This window comes from Arachis ipaensis, chromosome B10 (genome assembly GCF_000816755.2).
Source record: "Arachis ipaensis cultivar K30076 chromosome B10, Araip1.1, whole genome shotgun sequence".
Taxonomy (NCBI): Eukaryota; Viridiplantae; Streptophyta; class Magnoliopsida; order Fabales; family Fabaceae; genus Arachis; species Arachis ipaensis.
The window spans coordinates 10,807,794-10,826,424 of NC_029794.2; the positions used below are offsets into that span (position 1 = coordinate 10,807,794).

Here is an 18,631-nt window from a genome sequence, read left to right on the forward strand (position 1 = left end):
TTTCAAAAACTAATTATAATAAATTACTCTAAAAAAAATAAAGATTTTACCACATACACCTAAATCTATGTCTCAACTCAACTAAAAAACTTTTTCCCTAAGAATGTGAGAAATGGAAACTTATATTGGGTATGCCAGAAACTAGACTAATAAACCTGTGTCTGCAGAAGAGATTGAGATGTTGTATACAGAAGCTCCCATTTTCCATTGAGTAAATCAGATTTAAGAGGTTCCATGACAGGATTAACGGCCTCAAGTTTACGAGCAATCTAGAAAGATACAGAACCCAAAAAGTACATTTTTTTAATTAATAGTCAAACAAAAATAAATCAACATAAAAATTAAAATTTTTAGTTTTTAGTGAACCTGAATTAGACTACAGAATCACGTTTACATTTAAAATGAAAAAAATTAGCCAAATAAAAAAAAGTGAAGATTTCAACAAAATTAAAAACTTTTCAATGCTACACTAAACAGTAAACACACCCTTAATTGTTATTGCTCGGTGTGTGATGTAATGATGTAATAATGTGTAAAAGACACGTGTTGAAGTTGAACCTGGTCCACAAGTTGTTGGTCCTCAGCAGAAGCCTCTGCACCTCGGTCAAGTGGTTCAATTGTGTCAAGGAGCTCCTTCTTGAGGCTCTCAACATCTCTTTTTCCTCTGCTCCGAAATCCTTCGAAGAAGGAAACCTTGTTCCTCCATTTTCCAGAATCAGATAGTGTCAATTTTTGTGGTGAACATGAGAAAAGAGGATATGGTGGCTGCTGTTGTATGGAATTATGGGAATCGATTCTTATGTATTTGAAGGAAAGAGTAGTAGAGAGAGCCATTCGGAGATGATACACTCAGAGTTTCATGCTAACATTTTGTCTGCTGAAAATGAAAATGGATACAAGTTGAAAATTCATGTTTTTTTTTTCTATTGCAAAAATTTGCTTCCAGTTAGTGTATTTATATTCTTTCTAATTCTATTGCCTTATTAAAAAAACTGAAATGACATTAAATTTAAAAAAAAAAAAAAATTCAGAAATCACCAAAAAAAGGAAAAATAAATATTTGACTCTTTAATTAAAAAAATAAATAAGTTTGTAACTAATTGAAAATACAAAAATATCTCTTACCTTTTAAAATATAAGACAACTAAGTTCTTCCGTCTAAAATATACGAAGATAAATATGTATTAGTTTGGATTGATTTTTTAAGTGAAAAAAGTACCTTTTTTTTTAAAATAAATTAAAATACTTTTATTCAATCTAAAACTTATTTAAATACGTCTTTAAAGAAAAGTATTTTTATTAAAAAAAGTAAAAGCAAAAGATATTTTTAATATTTAAAAATTCTTTTTAAAAAGCTTATCTAAATATAAAATAAATTTTGTCTGTTAAAAAAAGAATTTTTTAAAAAGATGAAAAAAATAAATATTTTTTTTTCAAAAGTCAATCAAAATTGATTAGGGGTGAGCATGGGTCAGTTTGGTTTGGGTTCAAGAAAAAATTAGAACCGAACCAATTAAAATGTAATTGGTTTGGTTTGGTTTGGATTTATATTTTTTTATGTATGTACCCGAATCAAACCAAACCGATTAAAAATGGATTGGTTCAATTCGGGTGATGACTTTAAAATTCATAAAAAAAATCTAAATTTTTATCTTAAAAATTCAGCAAGTACAATAAACATATAACATCAATAGAAATAATCCAAATGTGTTAAACATTAAATACATTAAAAACTAAACACATTAAAATTCAAACATATTAAACACTAAACACATTAAATCCAAACATATTAAATACCAAACATATTAGAAGCTAAATACAAAAGTGTAATAGAAATATATATATTTTTTATTTAATTAATATATGATCGGGTTTATGGGTTGGTTTGGGTTCCGCACTCCCAGAATTGATACCCGAAAATAGCCATCGGTTTGGTTCGGGTTGGGCTCGATTACCCGTTGATTCCAGAATCAATTTAATTGGTTTGGTTCAGGTTCGGATGGGTAATCAGGTACCCGCTACCCGTACTCACCCCTAAAACTGACCCTATGTCATCTAGAAGAACTTAATATATCTAGCATTATAAAAGATGAGTGACGTTTTTGTATTTTCAATTAATTAAAAACTTATTTATCTTTGAGTTACACGAATAAAGATTTATTTGTCATCTTCTCTAAACGTTTCATGTCTCCTAAAAAAATAATGAACGGTACAATTATATATCAAAATTAAATTTGTTATTTACAAAGTAATAAGTAAATAGTGAAACACTTTTTAAAAATTAATTTATTATTAAATTAAAAAAAATAAAATATAAAATATCATAAATTCTGAGTTATAAATTTTAAATTTAAACTATTGATATAAAATATAATAAAAGTAAATTAAAATTGATTTAATTAATAAAAATAAGTCTTTAAGAATGAGGCTTATTTATGAGTATTTTTCAAGATAATAAAAGAGAGAGAAATAAAATGTGGTTTTCAAAATGAATGGTTAATTCAAGAATAGAAATGGAGATGTATTTTGTGTGGTATTTTAGAGCATCAAGTTGCTACCTTGTTAGAGGAGGGACAAGCATATGTCAACAATATTCAACCACCATGAAAGCTGCTACGACGTGCTATCAAATTCTAGGTGGTTGACACTTTCTCAATTTTATTTCCTTCTCATGGCGTTGCACCAAACACCTATTTCTTGTGCTCATTCTTCGGAAAAAACCACCACACTTTTTTCTTCTCTGATATATTAATATTCACAATAATGTTTGGAAGATAATAAAAAATCAATCCAAATCGTCTAAAGTTGTCTTTTTTTAGCCTTTATTAATTATTACTAGAATAATTGTACAATTTTAAATATAATAAATATGTAATTATATATGCATAAATGTTATATGGATAAAATTATGGATGTTATGTTATATAAGATTATATTTATTTATAAGTATAAAATACTGAGACATGGACACAAAGACATAAAATTGTATTTAATAAATAAGACATAGACATAGATACTGTATGTTGAGATACTAAATTAGTATATTTTTGGTCCTTTCAGCAAAAAAAATACAGAGACACTAGCTGAAAATATAATTTATTTTATCTTTTTTTTCACTCTTAATTTTTTATAATTATAGTTTTTATTGATATATTTTTCTCTCTAAATTTTATGTGAAAAAATAAAATAAACTAGACTTTTTATTATTTATTCTATCTTATATTCAGTTTATCATCAAATAAAATACAAAAATATTAATTTTTGTGTCTTTATTCTAAACGTCATGTCTTGTTGTATTCTCAAAACTAAATGCAGCCTAAAATAAATTTAGATGTTGTCTTTCTAACACTACCGTAATATTAATATTAACACACCCTTTTAATTTCTCCACTCACTACAACAAATCCGGCATATAGCGGCGGAAATTTTGGGGCGGTTTTGCTGAACTGCCTCGAAAAGACAACCTGCGGCACATATAGCGGCGGTTAGGGGTTAGGGCTGCTAGCATGCCGACATTTAGCGGCGGTTTTTTTCAAACCGCTGCTATATTGCCATCAGGTTTGCATTTCGCGGCGTCTTTTCGAAAACCACCGCTATATGTCCGCTGGTGATTTATTGTTAGGCATTTTGTGGCGGTTTCATTTAAACTGCCGCAAAATGCGTATTACCACATATTGCATTGTTCTCTTTAGTAATAACCATCTGGGTATAATCTAGTTAAGTAACGACTACTATCTGAAGCTACATATGTTTAAATCATTATTACTTATAGTCATAACACTTTTTCTACATTCGTTTTACGTTAAAAAATTGACAAATTACTTGTAAACTATATATGTTAACTCATGTGAACAAATTTACTAATAAGATTTTCTTGATTACGTTATTGGAATTTAAAAATTGCATTCAATCATGGATGTAAAAGAAGAAAATAAAATCAAACTTTGATATTTATATGAAGTTAAAATAAAGTTCTAGAGAGCATAAATCAAAGTTACTCCTCTTTGAAATTATGCCTTACTAAACCTAAATCAAGAATAAACATGTACAACTGCGACCTAAATCATTAAACTAAGGAAATCAGCGTAACTGTTATAATAAAATATCAAAATTTCTCTCCAACATCGTATTGACCTGGCAAAAAATACTCTGTTATGAATCTATGGGCTTCACGTTTTAGAGGATCTGATATTTCATCTCCATACCATGGCATTTTATTCAGATCAAAGCACTTTTGCTTAACATGTATGTCATCTTGTTTATCTTGTTGGTCTTCTAATGTTTCATCCTCTTCATCCGGAACCTTATTCAGATCAATCTGCATGGATCTATCGACTGCGACAGAGGATATTTCATCTAAATTGTCTTTTGAATCAGACTCTTCTCCATCTAGACTGTCAGGAACTATTTCTCCGGAATATTCAGGTAAGACTGAAAATATCAACATGCACATAACAGAATGAGTATACATAGAAGAAATTGAGAACTCCAGAGTCATTAAATACTGACTTAGAAAAAAAACAAACTACAAGATGCTTAGACAATTTTAAAACTAAACGCAAATTTTCGACAATTACCATCACCCTTGTTAGTAGTTTGGCCAATTTTCTTAAATAGAAGCTCTGTAGCAATTGTTGTGCTTGCAGAGGATGACGAAAAGTCCTCATTTTTCATCGATCATGTTACACCGTCATGTTATGTTTACTATTGTTTTCAAAACGTAACACTAGTGAAATTATATTGCGTAATACATAGCAAGATTATAAAAAATGCAATCCTAAGAAAAACAACAAATGTAGAAGGAATAAAGATTTAACTTAAACTAACTTTTCTGTATTAAAATCGTTGAAAGAATCAAAAAGTCTGCTTTTACTCATGAGAATTCACAATAACATAAATATTTAACTAAAAAAAACTACACAAGTATAAAGTAACCAAAGAAAATAACGTACAACGCTGAGTTTATTTAACTTAGTTTATGACAGAAAGATCATTTTTAAATTACATTAAAATGCTTCATACAATGCATTACGCGACATCATCAAAATTCTATGAGGCATTTTCTATGATGTCTTTTATATCTTCCTCCCTTGTCAACAGTAAATCTCCAATGTCACCTTCCGGTGACATGTTCAACCCTGACTGTGGAGAAAAACCAACTTCAGTTTCTTCATTCTCTTCTCCCATGTCATACAAATTTCTTGGTTTCACATAAACCACAACACTCTATTCTTTAGCTACTTCATCATCCACATAGTATACAAGCTGAGCTTCCGATGCCAATATGTATGGTTCAACTTCTTCACGATTACCAGTGTGTATTGGATGAGAGAAATTAACGCTGGTAAGCCCCAAATGGTCTTGTTTGATGCCTCTACTGGTAGTGGTATCATCCCAAACACATTTGAACAATACTACTGTAAAGGAACAGCTGTAATTCAATTCAATTATGTCTACGATTTTTTCGTAATACGGAAACATGTATATCATCTTCTCTTTGTTGGTCTTCTAAAGTTTCATTATCTTATTGAGATCAAACTGCATAGATCTGTCAATTCCAATGGAGGAGATATCATCTAAATTGTCTTCTGAATCAGACTCTTCCCCATCTAGACTGTCAGGAACTATTTTCTCAGAATATTCAGGTAATACTGAAAATATCAACATGCATACAACAAAATAATTATACCCAGAAGAAATTGAGAACTCCCAATTCATTAGAAAGTGATTTAGAAAAAAAAAATGGACGACAATATGCTAAGATAATTTTAAAATTAAACGCAAATAAACAACAATTACCATCTCCCTTGTTGGTAGTTTGGGCAAATTTCTTAGACAGAAGCTCTGTAGCGAATGTTGTGCTTGCATTGCATGATGCAAAGTCCTCAATTTTCATTTGTTCTGTTCTACCGTCATATTATGTTCACTAATGTTTAAAAATCGTAACATTATTGGAATTGATATCGAATATTAGATATCAAGATTATCAAAACTGCAATATTAAGAACAACAACAACTGAAACAACATTAAAGATCTAACGTAAACTAACTTTTGATGGAAAAAAATCGTTGAAAGAAACGGAAAATCTTCTTTTATTCATGAAAACCCACAATACATTAAAGACTTAACTGCAAATTGAAAATACACAAGTTTTTTGTAACTAAAGAAAACAACATACATCGTTGAGTTTATTTAACTTATTCATGACACAAAGATCATTTTTAAATTACGTTAACTTTCTTCATATAAGCATTACGCAACATCATTGAAATTCTCTGAAGCATTTTCTGTGGGGTGTTCTATATCATCCTCCCTTGTCAACTATAAATCTCCAATGTTACCTTTCGTTGACATGTTCAACCCTGGATGTGGAGAAAAACCAACTTCAGTTTCTTCATTCTCTTCTCCCATGTCATACAAATTTCTTGGTTTCACATAAACCACAACACTCTATTCTTTAGCTACTTCATCATCCACATAGTATACAAGCTGAGCTTCCGATGCCAATATGTATGGTTCAACTTCTTCACGATTACCAGTGTGTATTGGATGAGAGAAATTAACGCTGGTAAGCCCCAAATGGTCTTGTTTGATGCCTCTACTGGTAGTGGTATCATCCCAAACACATTTGAACAATACTACTGTAAAGGAACAGCTGTAATTCAATTCAATTATGTCTACGATTTTTTCGTAATACGGAACACCACCAACAGCCACTCTATTATCACGCATGCTTGCATAACTTCTTGTATTAGATGATACATATACTCCACTATTTTGTGTTTTCATCCCATTTTCCTTTGTGATAGTTCTAAATTTGTACCCGTTAACATTGTACGTTCCGAAACATCTTGCCTAAATCATGGGACCGCACGCAAGCAATTTCAGGTCTTTCGATTGAAGCGTACTTTCCATAAGAACCTGGAACCACATAACATTCATGCCTTATATTAAAATCGGTTTTCATATAGTACTAATTCCAGGCTAAAAACACATTGGTCAGGTTAGTGTAATGTCAACCTCATGCTTGAACCACCGAGGAAATTCTACATGGATAACACTATCTATCTTAGCTTACGACCTTGTCTGATGACGCAAGCTTTGCTTTGTCTTTTCCCTAAATGTACTTTATTGGAGAAAAAAAAATTAGCCCAACTAGTCACTGGGAGAAAAGAGTTATATTGGTGTTTTAGAAATACATGCGTATACTTACTCAACAAACGGAACCACGGCATCGCAGTTGACTAGCACATGATGATGAGCTTGATGTTTTTCTATTGGAGTGAGTTCAAAATGTGAAACAGCCCCTAATGCCTTTTCAATAGTTGGGAACATACTTTCCTCTGAATTATGAAGAACGTCAACGGGCTCATCATCAACTCGCCATGGTCGGTTGATTCTAGTCTCAGTATTATCCAAATACCTAGAACAGAAAGTCAGGATTTCCTCAGATAAATAGCCTTCTGCAATTGAGCCTTCTGTTGTGCCCTATTACGAACATATTGCTTCAAACGCCCTAAATACCTTTTAGATAAATACAATAAAATGCTCAGTATTAATACACAATTAATTGAACTGAATGTACTAAAGGGGTTTATCAGCAAGCTAACCTTTCTATTGGATACATCCACCTATAATGTACTGGTCCACCAAGATTAACCTCATCAACGAGATGCACGGTGAGGTGAACCATGACGATGAAGAAAGATGGAGGAAAAATCATTTTCATCTAACACAAGGTTTGCACAACATGATTCTGAAGCTCAGTAAGCTGCATAGGGTTTATGGCTTTCCCACAAAGTTCTCGGAAAAATGATGACAAATTTGCAATCACATTGGACACCGGACTCAGAAGTGCATTCTTCACCAAAATTGGGAGTAATGGTTCCATCAGAATATGACAGTCATGACTTTTCAACCCAGATAACTTGCGCTGTCGCAAATCAACACAACGAGCAACATTGCTAGAGTATTTAACAGAAAAAAATTAATATAAGATAAAATAACATATGAAATAGAAAAAATAAAATATAAAATTCAAAAACACAAATAAGCAAAGTAAATAAACTAAAAGCAAAGTATGTAAGTAAACAAAATATGAAGAGTAGCTTAGGACTGTGTTGCATCTGCATGTTTTAAAAGCTGTTAGTGAGGCAGCTAGTTCAAGGGGATGGGACAATCATATATTCATACTCATCAAATCAAGACTTCCATTAAAAACATGTGTTAAGTAGATTTCTTATGTAATTTTCCTTCTCTTCTTTCATTATTTTAGACTAATCATTATGTTCTGATGCGTATTTTCGTTTCTCCTCTTCTAGAATTATGATAACTGATAAGTGTAACTCCCATTATTTTTTTATTTTGGTTCAAAAATTCTATTGAATCTCGTGCTACAACTTTAGAGTAAAAAGGGAAGCACTGCAAATTTCATGTACGTCACATGTGATTGGGTTAATTTCTAAACAAAAGTATTTATGTATCTTTTTTATTTAAAATAAATGAAAGATCGAAACATCATTTTGGATCCCAAAAAAAAGAGGCCTAGTTCGGGGATCCAACAGAGTTTCACTTATTCACCCTCAACCGCCGCTGTTCTTCCCTTTCTACTGCCAGTCGTCGTGTGTTTTTCTTCCCTACATCGTCCCTTCACGGGTTCGTATTCTTCCCTTTTTTGTTCGCGTCTTTATTTTTTTTACTTTTCCTTTTTCTTTTTCCCATGTCTCTGCTTTTATTTGCTGTTGTTCAAATGCTTCTGTATTTTTTTTCTTTGGTTGCTTCTGTTAATTTTGGTCACTTCACTGCGAACTATTACTTCCATCGTCTGTTCCTTCTAATGCTTCAGTAAGTTCACTTTTGTTGCTTATATAGATCTGTTATTTCATTGGTTGTGGCTAAGGCTATGTTATGGCTTATGAGGTATGAAATTCTTAATATGGTATGTTAATTCTTGTTGAAGTTATGTTATCAGCTAATTGATTTGGTATGGTTGCTGTTGATTTGGTATGGTTACTGCTGATACTGTGAAAATGATGTTATTAGTGAATTTGACCTAGGTTGATGGTTTTGGATTTTTTGTGCATTCTTGATTTATTTTCTTCTCCCTTTATTTATCGCGAAATATAAGCAAAGTAAGTAGGGAGTAGGGAAGAGTTTCAGTGCAACATTCATTAGGGAACCCACCTCAATATAACAACTCATCTTTCTATTTATTATAATATTATAATATACTACTATTATTTGTTTATATATTCGAATAACAAGTATCCAATATAGTATAACCGTTGCAGTTTGTCAAGCTTGATTCTTGGCTTTTGATAATAAATAATCCTTCACTTATTCAAGTGTTTTTACTTACCAGGTGAAGAATTAATTTGATATACATGTGCTTTTATGACACATTCAAATTTATTTGTAAACCAGTCATTAATCCTATTAAATAATAAGACTTTAACTAATATTAAAACTAATTAATGTTTTATATGTTTAACTAATTTAATTAGACTTAATTGATTAAAAAGTTAAATTATTTAAAAAAATTAAATTCTAATATTCCTTCTGTAACACCCTACCACACTAAGCTTTACACTTAAGTCGTAAAATAGAGGTGGTATTACGACCTCTAAAATAAAATGAGTACATATAATAGCAGAAGAATTATAATATGCTAGGAGCCTTGAAGAATAGAGGAAACAAAAATCGCAAAATAAAAACGCAACGCTCAAGGAACGAGTTGACTTGTGTGCTAAGAAAACTATAACTACTAAACATAAGATGACAGAAGTAGGAATAGAGTGCCAAAGATACAAAATAACAAGCTCCTGACTCAGCCTGCGAAGTCAAGACTGGCCAGAGAATATTTACATATATATACATACATATCCAAAACCCAAAAGTACATATACACAATCCTACCTCTCCATAAACCTCTAAGAGGATCAAAATAACAAGTTATGCGGAGAGAAAACCAAGTACATATATATATATACATCATAGCATAACAAAATAACCCTGTAACCACTCCGCATCAAGAGTCCAGACGCCTAACGAGATGCCTCTCGACCTGCATCTGAAAAATAACAACATAGTATAGAATGAGAACCGGAGGTTCTCAGTATGGTAAAGGTGCCACACACATAATATATAAGGTCCTGGGAATGCCAGAGGTAATCCTAGAACGCCGACACTCAGATTATAGAGCTTAAAGTATTAAACAGAAGCCATAAAAGGTGGTTTTCTAAAAATATTTAATCCTAACTTAACTTAACCTTAAATCTAAGTCCTATACTACCATTCCTCCATACCTCCAACTCCATCATGCATTTTCACAGACAAATAGACAGATAAAGGCAAACACAGGAAGGTTACAACTACTGCAGGTAACAAATACACATTTAGCATGGCAAATACAGATAGGCACACCCAATTAAAGCACAAGCAAGTAATTCAAGTAATATGCATATGATGCATGCCTGTTCTATGGCTGATGAGGCTCATCTATCGGTTATCCAGCCAACCCGACAAGTCTGAATTGTCCTTAGACTGTCCCCCGACGTGCATCCCCAAGAGTCTATGCATAGCTTTTTTCTCAAATAATCAAATATTGCTCAATGGGGGTAACATTCCCGGAAATTTATATAGTGTTCGGTCACACTTACGTCGTAGGGTCAACAGAGTATCGAGTTTTCAACCTGGTACACGTGGTGGCAAGCCACGGTACTTAAACCAGGGAATCTCGTATCTCAGATTATTCAAATTTATAAGCCATATAAATAATTCTATTATAATTCATCAACATCCACATCATTCTCAATCGCATCTCATTCATCATTATACGTCAATCATATTCAATCCTTATCCTTCATTATCACACCTCCCATTCCGTCCATCAATAGTTCCAATTCAAAACATAATTCATTCTTTTCCAAATGAATCAAACTTAAAACATGCTCATTTTCTTAATAACTCAAAATCAAACCATATAACCTTTGAATCTAAATCTTTATAAATAATCATATAAACAAAATCTCTAATTTTTTTTATAAAATTTCGGCAGCATCTCCTCTAAAACTCGGACTTTGCCACCCTTTTCGGGTCCAAACCTGCATTCTTTTTAATTCAACATACCCTTCCTCATCATCATAACAATCACCACAATAAATCTACTTCAGATCAACAATTATACTCATACAATATTCAAATCCAACAACCAAAATTCAACTAAGGATCATAGTTCACTAATCCTAGGCTTCTAACACAAAATACCTCAAATCAATAATTCACCAAATCATTAATTAATCAACAAGCACCAAACCAACCATGTTCATCAACAATAACATTCAACCATAATCCTCTCCAAATTAACATAACAACATTCACCATCCAAAATTAATAACTAATTATCCAATAAACTTCAACCAAATATATTCATCGACAAATTACTAAACATTAAACATACACCTGCATTCCAACTTATCCTATGGTCGTCTAGCCTAAGTTTTCACAGAACATTATATATTAAATGCAAGAAACCTAAACCATACCTTGGCCGATTTTCACGTAACGACCAAAGCTATTTATTCAAAACCAAGGCAGCCTCTCAAAACTCAACTAATCCGCTTTCTCCAAGTTCCAGTATTCACAATTTCAAGCACCAATTATTTATTCACAACCTAATACACATTCATAACACATATATATCCAATTTAATACTCAAAGCTCAAATTCAATGAAAATAAAATAGAATTATCGTATCCTCACCTTACCCAAGCTTCACATAAGCAAGAGTGAATATTTTCCTCAAGCTAATTGGATCCTAAAACATCATAAATCAAAGAAATTCAACCTTCCCATTAAAAATTTGAAAATTGGGGGAAAAGAGGACTGAGAGTGATTAAACAAGTTACCAGTGAAATTATTTCGGTAGAAATGTAGATCTCGACGTGGTGGACGCGTGGCCGCAAATGGTGCGGCAATTGGAGCTTGGACGGAGAAGTTACGGGGATCGGAACCACCGTAAGGGTTTTTGGCGAAGTTCTCGTCCTTCCCTTCCCTGGAAGCTGAAAGCTTCGTTTCTGTTAAAGTGAAGGGGAAGAAAGACTTTGGGTTCACTTAAAAGGGCTGGTCTGATTGGACCGACAGTCCGGTTTGGGTCCGGTTCAACCAGTTCGGCCCTTTTGGTCCAATTTGGACCATTTTTTCCAAAATTAGTGTCAAAATTCTCGTTTCGATGAGCTCTACCCTAATCTAATATAATATTTACATTTCTAATCCTCCTTATTAAAAATTAATTTATTGACTAATTATCTACTAATTTAACCGGGGTTTACATCCTACCCACCTAATAAAGAATTTTGCCCTCAAAATTCAAATCTAGTTACCTGAAAAGAGATGTGGATAGTCCTTTCGCATATCTGATTCGAGCTCCCAGGTATGTTTCTCGATACCAGCTCGACTCCAAGCTACTTTTACCAAAGATACTTCCCTTACGCATAATCGTTTAATACTGATGTCATCAATTCTCATCGGAATTACTAGGAGAGTTAGATCTTCTCTTACTTGAATTGGTTCCAGTTCTAGAACATGACTTGCGTCAGGAGTATACTTCCGAAGCTACGATACATGAAATACATCGTGCAAATTTGAAAGATACGGTGGTAAGGCAATTCTATAAGCCACTGGCCCAATTCTCTTTAGGATCTCAAACGGTCCAATATAACGGGGATTTAGTTTCTTAGTCTTAATAGCTCTTCCCACTCCAGTAGTTGGTGTAACTTTCAGAAAAATATGCTCCCCTTCCTCAAATTCCAAAGACTTTCGCCTCTGATCAGCATAACTTTTTTGGCGGCTCTGGGCTATAATCATTCGACTACGAATCTTCTTTATCTGTTCAGTAGTTTTAGCTATCATCTCAGGCCTTAATAAACTCCTTTCTCCAGTTTCATACCAACACAACGAAGATTGACATTTTCTGCCATACAGAGCCTCATATGGAGCCATTCCGATGCTCGCATGAAAGCTATTATTATAAGCAAACTCTACTAATGACATATACCGGTCCCAGCTCACCGGCTGGTCTAAAACACAGGCCCTTAGCATATCTTCCAAGGTCTGAATAGTTCTCTCTGATTGACCATTTGTCTGAGGGTGATACGCAGTACTCAAGCTTAACTGAGTCCCAAATGCACGTTGAAAAGCGCCCCAGAATCTTGATGTAAAGCGAGGATCCCTATCAGATATAATGGTAGAAGGCACGCCATGCAACCTGAAAATCTCTTTAATATACATTCGAGCTAATTCCTCCATTGTACAACTTATTCGGATAGGAAGAAAGTGAGCTGATTTTGTCAGTCGATCCACAACCACCCAAATAGCGTCACAACCAGACCGGGTCCTAGGCAAACCTATCACAAAGTCCATTGCAATACTCTCCCATTTCCATTGTGGAATCTCTAAAGGCTAAAGGGTCCCTGATGGTCTCTGATGCTCAATCTTAACTTTTTGACACGTTAAATATTTAGATACATGCAATGCCACATCATTCTTCATATCTGGCCACCAGAACATCGCTTTCAGATCCTGATACATTTTAGTGCTCCCTGGGTGAATTGAAAACCCGCTCTTATGAGCTTCCTTCAAGATTCTCTGTCGCAGGTCTCCAATATCTGGCACAACAATCCGGTTCTTGAACCTCCACAAACCATCCTGTCCTTCTGACACTCTCCACTGTTTTCCATGTTCAACTGCTGGTAATACCTTACGTAACGCTTCACTATCTTGATGAGCCTTCAGAAGTTCTGATTTAAAATCACTTGAAATCTGCAACTGACTCAAACACAAAATTCCATATTCTTCTCTAACTCCCAAATTCAAACCTTGAAATGCCTTCAGTAATTCTTCCTCCCATAACATCATCCAAGCTGCATATAAAGACTTCCGACTCAAAGCGTCCACCACAACGTTCGCTTTTCCTGGATGATAATTTAATTCAAAATCATAATCTTTTAGAAGCTCCATCCATCTCCTCTGACGCATATTCAACTCTTTCTACTCAAAAAGATACTTCAAACTCTTATGGTCTGAGAAAACATGAAACTTAACACCATAGAGGTAGTGCCTCCAAATCTTTAAAGCAAACACAACAGCACTAAGTTCTAAATCATGTGCCGGGTAGTTCACCTCATGCGGCCTTAACTGCCGTGAGGCGTATGCTACAACATTCTGGTGCTGCATCAGAACACACCCTAAACCTTTCAGCGATGCATCACAGTACACTTCAAATGGTTCACTTGGTTCAGGTAATACCAACACGGGTGCAGTAGTCAACCTGTGCTTCAGTGCTTGAAAACTCTCCTCACACTTTGGAGTCCAGATAAAAGGCGTATCCTTCCTAGTCAACTTAGTTAAAGGTAAGGCGAGCTGTGAAAATCCTTTAATGAATCTGCGATAATACCCCGTCAAACCTAGGAAACTCCTGATCTCTGTCACTAAAGTTGGTCGCTCCCAATTCATCACTGCTTCCACCTTAGCAGGATACACAGCTATCCCCTGCTTACTCACCACGTGGCCGAGAAACTTCACTTCACTCTTCCAGAACTCAAATTTAGATAACTTAGCATATAACTTCCTGTCTCTTAGAATTTGCAGCACAGTTCGCAAGTGATCAGCATGTTCCTCTTCAGACTTAGAATAAACAAAAATATCATCAATGAAGACAATAACAAACTTGTCCAGATACGGTCGGAAAATCCTGTTCATATAATCCATAAATACTGCCGGGGCATTAGTTAACCCAAAAGACATCACTGTATACTCATAATGACCATAACGCGTTCTGAAAGCAGTTTTCGGAATATCCTCGTCTCTAACCCTTATCTGATGATACCCGGATCGCAGGTCAATCTTAGAAAACACACCGGCACCCTATAATTGATCCATTAGATCATCGATTCTAGGCAATGGATATTTATTCTTCACAGTGATCTTATTCAATTGCCGATAATCGACACACAACCGCATACTCTCATCTTTCTTCTTTACCAGTAACACTGGCGCTCCCCACGGAGAAACACTTGGTCGGATAAAATGCTTACCCAACAGATCTTCCAGCTGAGCTTTCAGTTTAGCCATTTCTAAAGGTGACATCCTATAAGGAGTAATTGAAATCGGACCGGCTCCAGGCACCAACTCAATTGCGAATTTCACTTCCCGGTTAAGTGAAAATTCATTAATATCATCCGGAAACACATCTGGAAATTCACATACAACGAGAATCTGCTCTAAACTCTGATCATCACCTGATAGTCCCGCAGTTAATAACATAATACCCTGACATTCAGTTCCAGAACAGTTTACTATCATAGAATTCAAATAGTAACTATTCACCACAACCGGTGCTTCTGACCCTTCTGGCATAAACTGTACTGATTTCTCAGAACAATCAAGCAAAACATGATTCTTGGATAACCAATCCAATCCTAAAATGTGATCAAGATCAGTCATAGGTAAACAAATCAAATCATGCACAAATTCACGCTGTTGTACTCGAAAGGGAACTTGTGGACATCCTATTCTAGTCACCATAGCTTTATGAGTAGCATTATATACTTTCAAATCATAACCTAAAACCACCATTCTCAATCCTAATTCATGGGCCTTTTCAAATGCAATAAATGAATGAGACGCTCCTGAATCAAATAAAGCATTTAGAATTTTACCATCCATTTCACAATTACCTCTAATCAGTGTCTCGGATCCCTCAGCACCTATGGTAGAAGTGGTGTATACTCTCCCCGGCTGCTGCACCCTACCAGTCTCATACTTCTTCTTCTCCGGGCAATTACTGGCTATATGCCCAGGCTGTCTCCAGGAATAGCACACTCCAAGTCCTAGTTTGCACGGAACTCCAGGATGATACTTTCCGCACTTCTGACAATTCAGATCCTGCTGTGGCTGCTTCCCAAACCTTTTTTTTTACTAGCATTAGTATTCGGCCTTCTGTAATTACCTTGACCCTGAGTTTGCTGCGGAACAAAACCTCCACGCTTGAAATTCCTACCTCTCGGAGTAAAATTCCTCCCTGAAGGCCTCTGAAAAGGCACCCTCAAACTCCCTTTCTCTGCTGCCGCCTTCCTCACACAATCCTCAGCCACCCTACTCTTATTCACCAATTCAGAAAATACCCTGATCTCCATTGGGGCAACGAAGCTCAGAATATCGCTCCGAAGATCTCCCTCATATTTAATACACTTCCATTTAGCAAAATCTTCAGGCGCACCCTGACAGATACGAGAAAAGCGACATAACTCCTCAAATTTGCTAGTATACTTAGCAACAGTCATCTGTCCCTGCTTTAACTGCATCAGTTCAAGTTCCTTGGCATTTCTATCTCCCGACGTGCATCCCCAAGAGTCTATGCATAGCTTTTTTCTCAAATAATCAATATTGCTCAATGGGGGTAACATTCCCGGAAATTTATATAGTGTCTGGTCACACTTACGCCGTAGGGTCAACAGAGTATCGAGTTTTCAACATGGTACACGTGGTGGCAAGCCATGGCACTTAATCCAGGGAATCTCATATCTCAGATTATTCAAATTCATAAGCCATATAAATAATTCTATTATAATTCATCAACATCCACATCCTTCTCAATCGCATCTCATTCATCATTATACGTCAATCATATTCAATCCTTATCCTTCATTATCACACCTCCCATTCCGTCCATCAATAGTTCTAATTCAAAACATAATTCATTGTTTTCCAAATGAATCAAACTTAAAACATGCTCATTTTCTTAATAACTCAAAATCAAACCATATAACCTTTGAATCTAAATCTTTATAAATAATCATATAAATAAAATCTCTAATTTTTTTTTTTATAAAATTTCGGCAGCATCTCCTCTAAAACTTAGACTTTGCCACCCTTTTCGAGTCCAAACCTGCATTCTTTTTAATTCAACATACCCTTCCTCATCATCATAACAATCACCACAATAAATCTACTTCAGATCAACAATTATACTCATACAATATTCAAATCCAACAACCAAAATTCAACTAAGGATCATAGTTCACTAATCCTAGGCTTTTAACACAAAATACCTCAAATCAATAATTCACCAAATTATTAATTAATCAACAAGCACCAAACCAACCATGTTCATCAACAATAACATTCAACCATAATTCTCTCCAAATTAATATAACAACATTCACCATCCAAAATTAATAACTAATTATCCAATAAACTTCAACCAAATATATTCATCGACAAATTACTAAACATTAAATATACACCTGCATTCCAACTTATCCTATGGTTGTCTAGCCTAAGTTTTCACAGAACATTATATATTAAATGCAAGAAACCTAAACCATACCTTGGCCGATTTCCACATAACGACCAAAGCTATTTATTCAAAACCAAGGCAGCCCCTCAAAACTCAACTAATCTGCTTCCTCCAGTATTCACAATTTCAAGCTCCAATTATTTATTCACAACCTAATACACATTCATAACACATATATATCCAATTTAATACTCAAAGCTCAAATTCAATGAAAATAAAATAGAATTATCGTATCTTCACCTTACCCAAGCTTCACATAAGCAAGAATGAATGTTTTACTCAAGCTAATTGGATCCTAAAACATCATAAATCAAAGAAATTCAACCTTCCCATTAAAAATTCGAAAATTGGGGGAAAAGAGGACTGAGAGTGATTAAACAAGTTACCAGTGAAATTGTTCTGGTAGAAATGTAGAGCTCGACGCGGTGGACGCGTGGCCGCAAACGGTGCGGCAATCGGAGCTCGGACGGAGAAGTTACGGGGATCGGAACCACCGTAAGGGTTTTCAGCGAAGTTCTCGTCCTTCCCTTCACTGGAAGCTGAAAGCTTCGTTTCTGTTAAAGTGAAGGGGAAGAAAGGCTTTGGGTTCACTTAAAAGGGCTGGTTCAGTTGGACTGACAGCCCGGTTTGGGTTCGGTTCAACTGGTTCGGCCCTTTCGGTCTAATTTTGGACCGTTTTTTTGAAATTAGTGTCAAAATTCTTGTTTCGATGAGCTCTACCCTAATCTAATATAATATTCACATTTCTAATCCTCCTTATTAAAAACCAATTTATTGACTAATTATCTACTAATTTAACCGGGGTTTACACCTTTCACCTATGATGTATCATGTAATGTGCCTTATAGTGTTCCATATAGATTTCATAATTTTGTATTCCCTAATTTTGGGGTATAGTTTGTATGCTCTATTTGCTTTAAGGGTCTTTTTATGCTGTGCTTGTCATTTGTCTAGTAATATTGTTTTCTGTCCAGGTTTGTAAGGATGCCAAGGAAACCACGGTACAACGTTATACGGGAACCTCCGAAAGATGCCGGAAGTAATGCCAAAACTGAAGAGACAACGGTTAGTATTTGTGGTTAACATTTCTTGACGTAACCTTATCTGAAAATTATATATCCTTCAATTGTATCATTGAACCATGTTAATTTTTCTCCCGGCAAAATGATTACTTTATGAATTAAAATAATTCTCAATATGAATTCTTTCTCTAAAATATAATTTTAAATGCTTTCATATTGTCTTAACTCTTAAGGTTGGGTCCATGACTAGAG

The 18,631-nt window shown here is 34.5% G+C and overlaps 1 protein-coding gene across 1 annotated transcript in view; it reads right to left on the reverse strand.

Moving 5' to 3' along the window:
- Positions 1 to 961, reverse strand: part of LOC107621599 (probable plastid-lipid-associated protein 4, chloroplastic) — a 2,446-nt gene extending 1,485 nt beyond the window's left edge. The window contains exons 1-2 of the mRNA XM_016323631.2: positions 559 to 961; positions 156 to 269 (exon numbers count right to left, since the gene is read on the reverse strand). Of these exons, the coding sequence (XP_016179117.1) occupies positions 156 to 269; positions 559 to 834 (390 nt within the window). The 5' untranslated portion in view covers positions 835 to 961. The remainder of the gene's footprint in view (positions 1 to 155; positions 270 to 558) is intronic.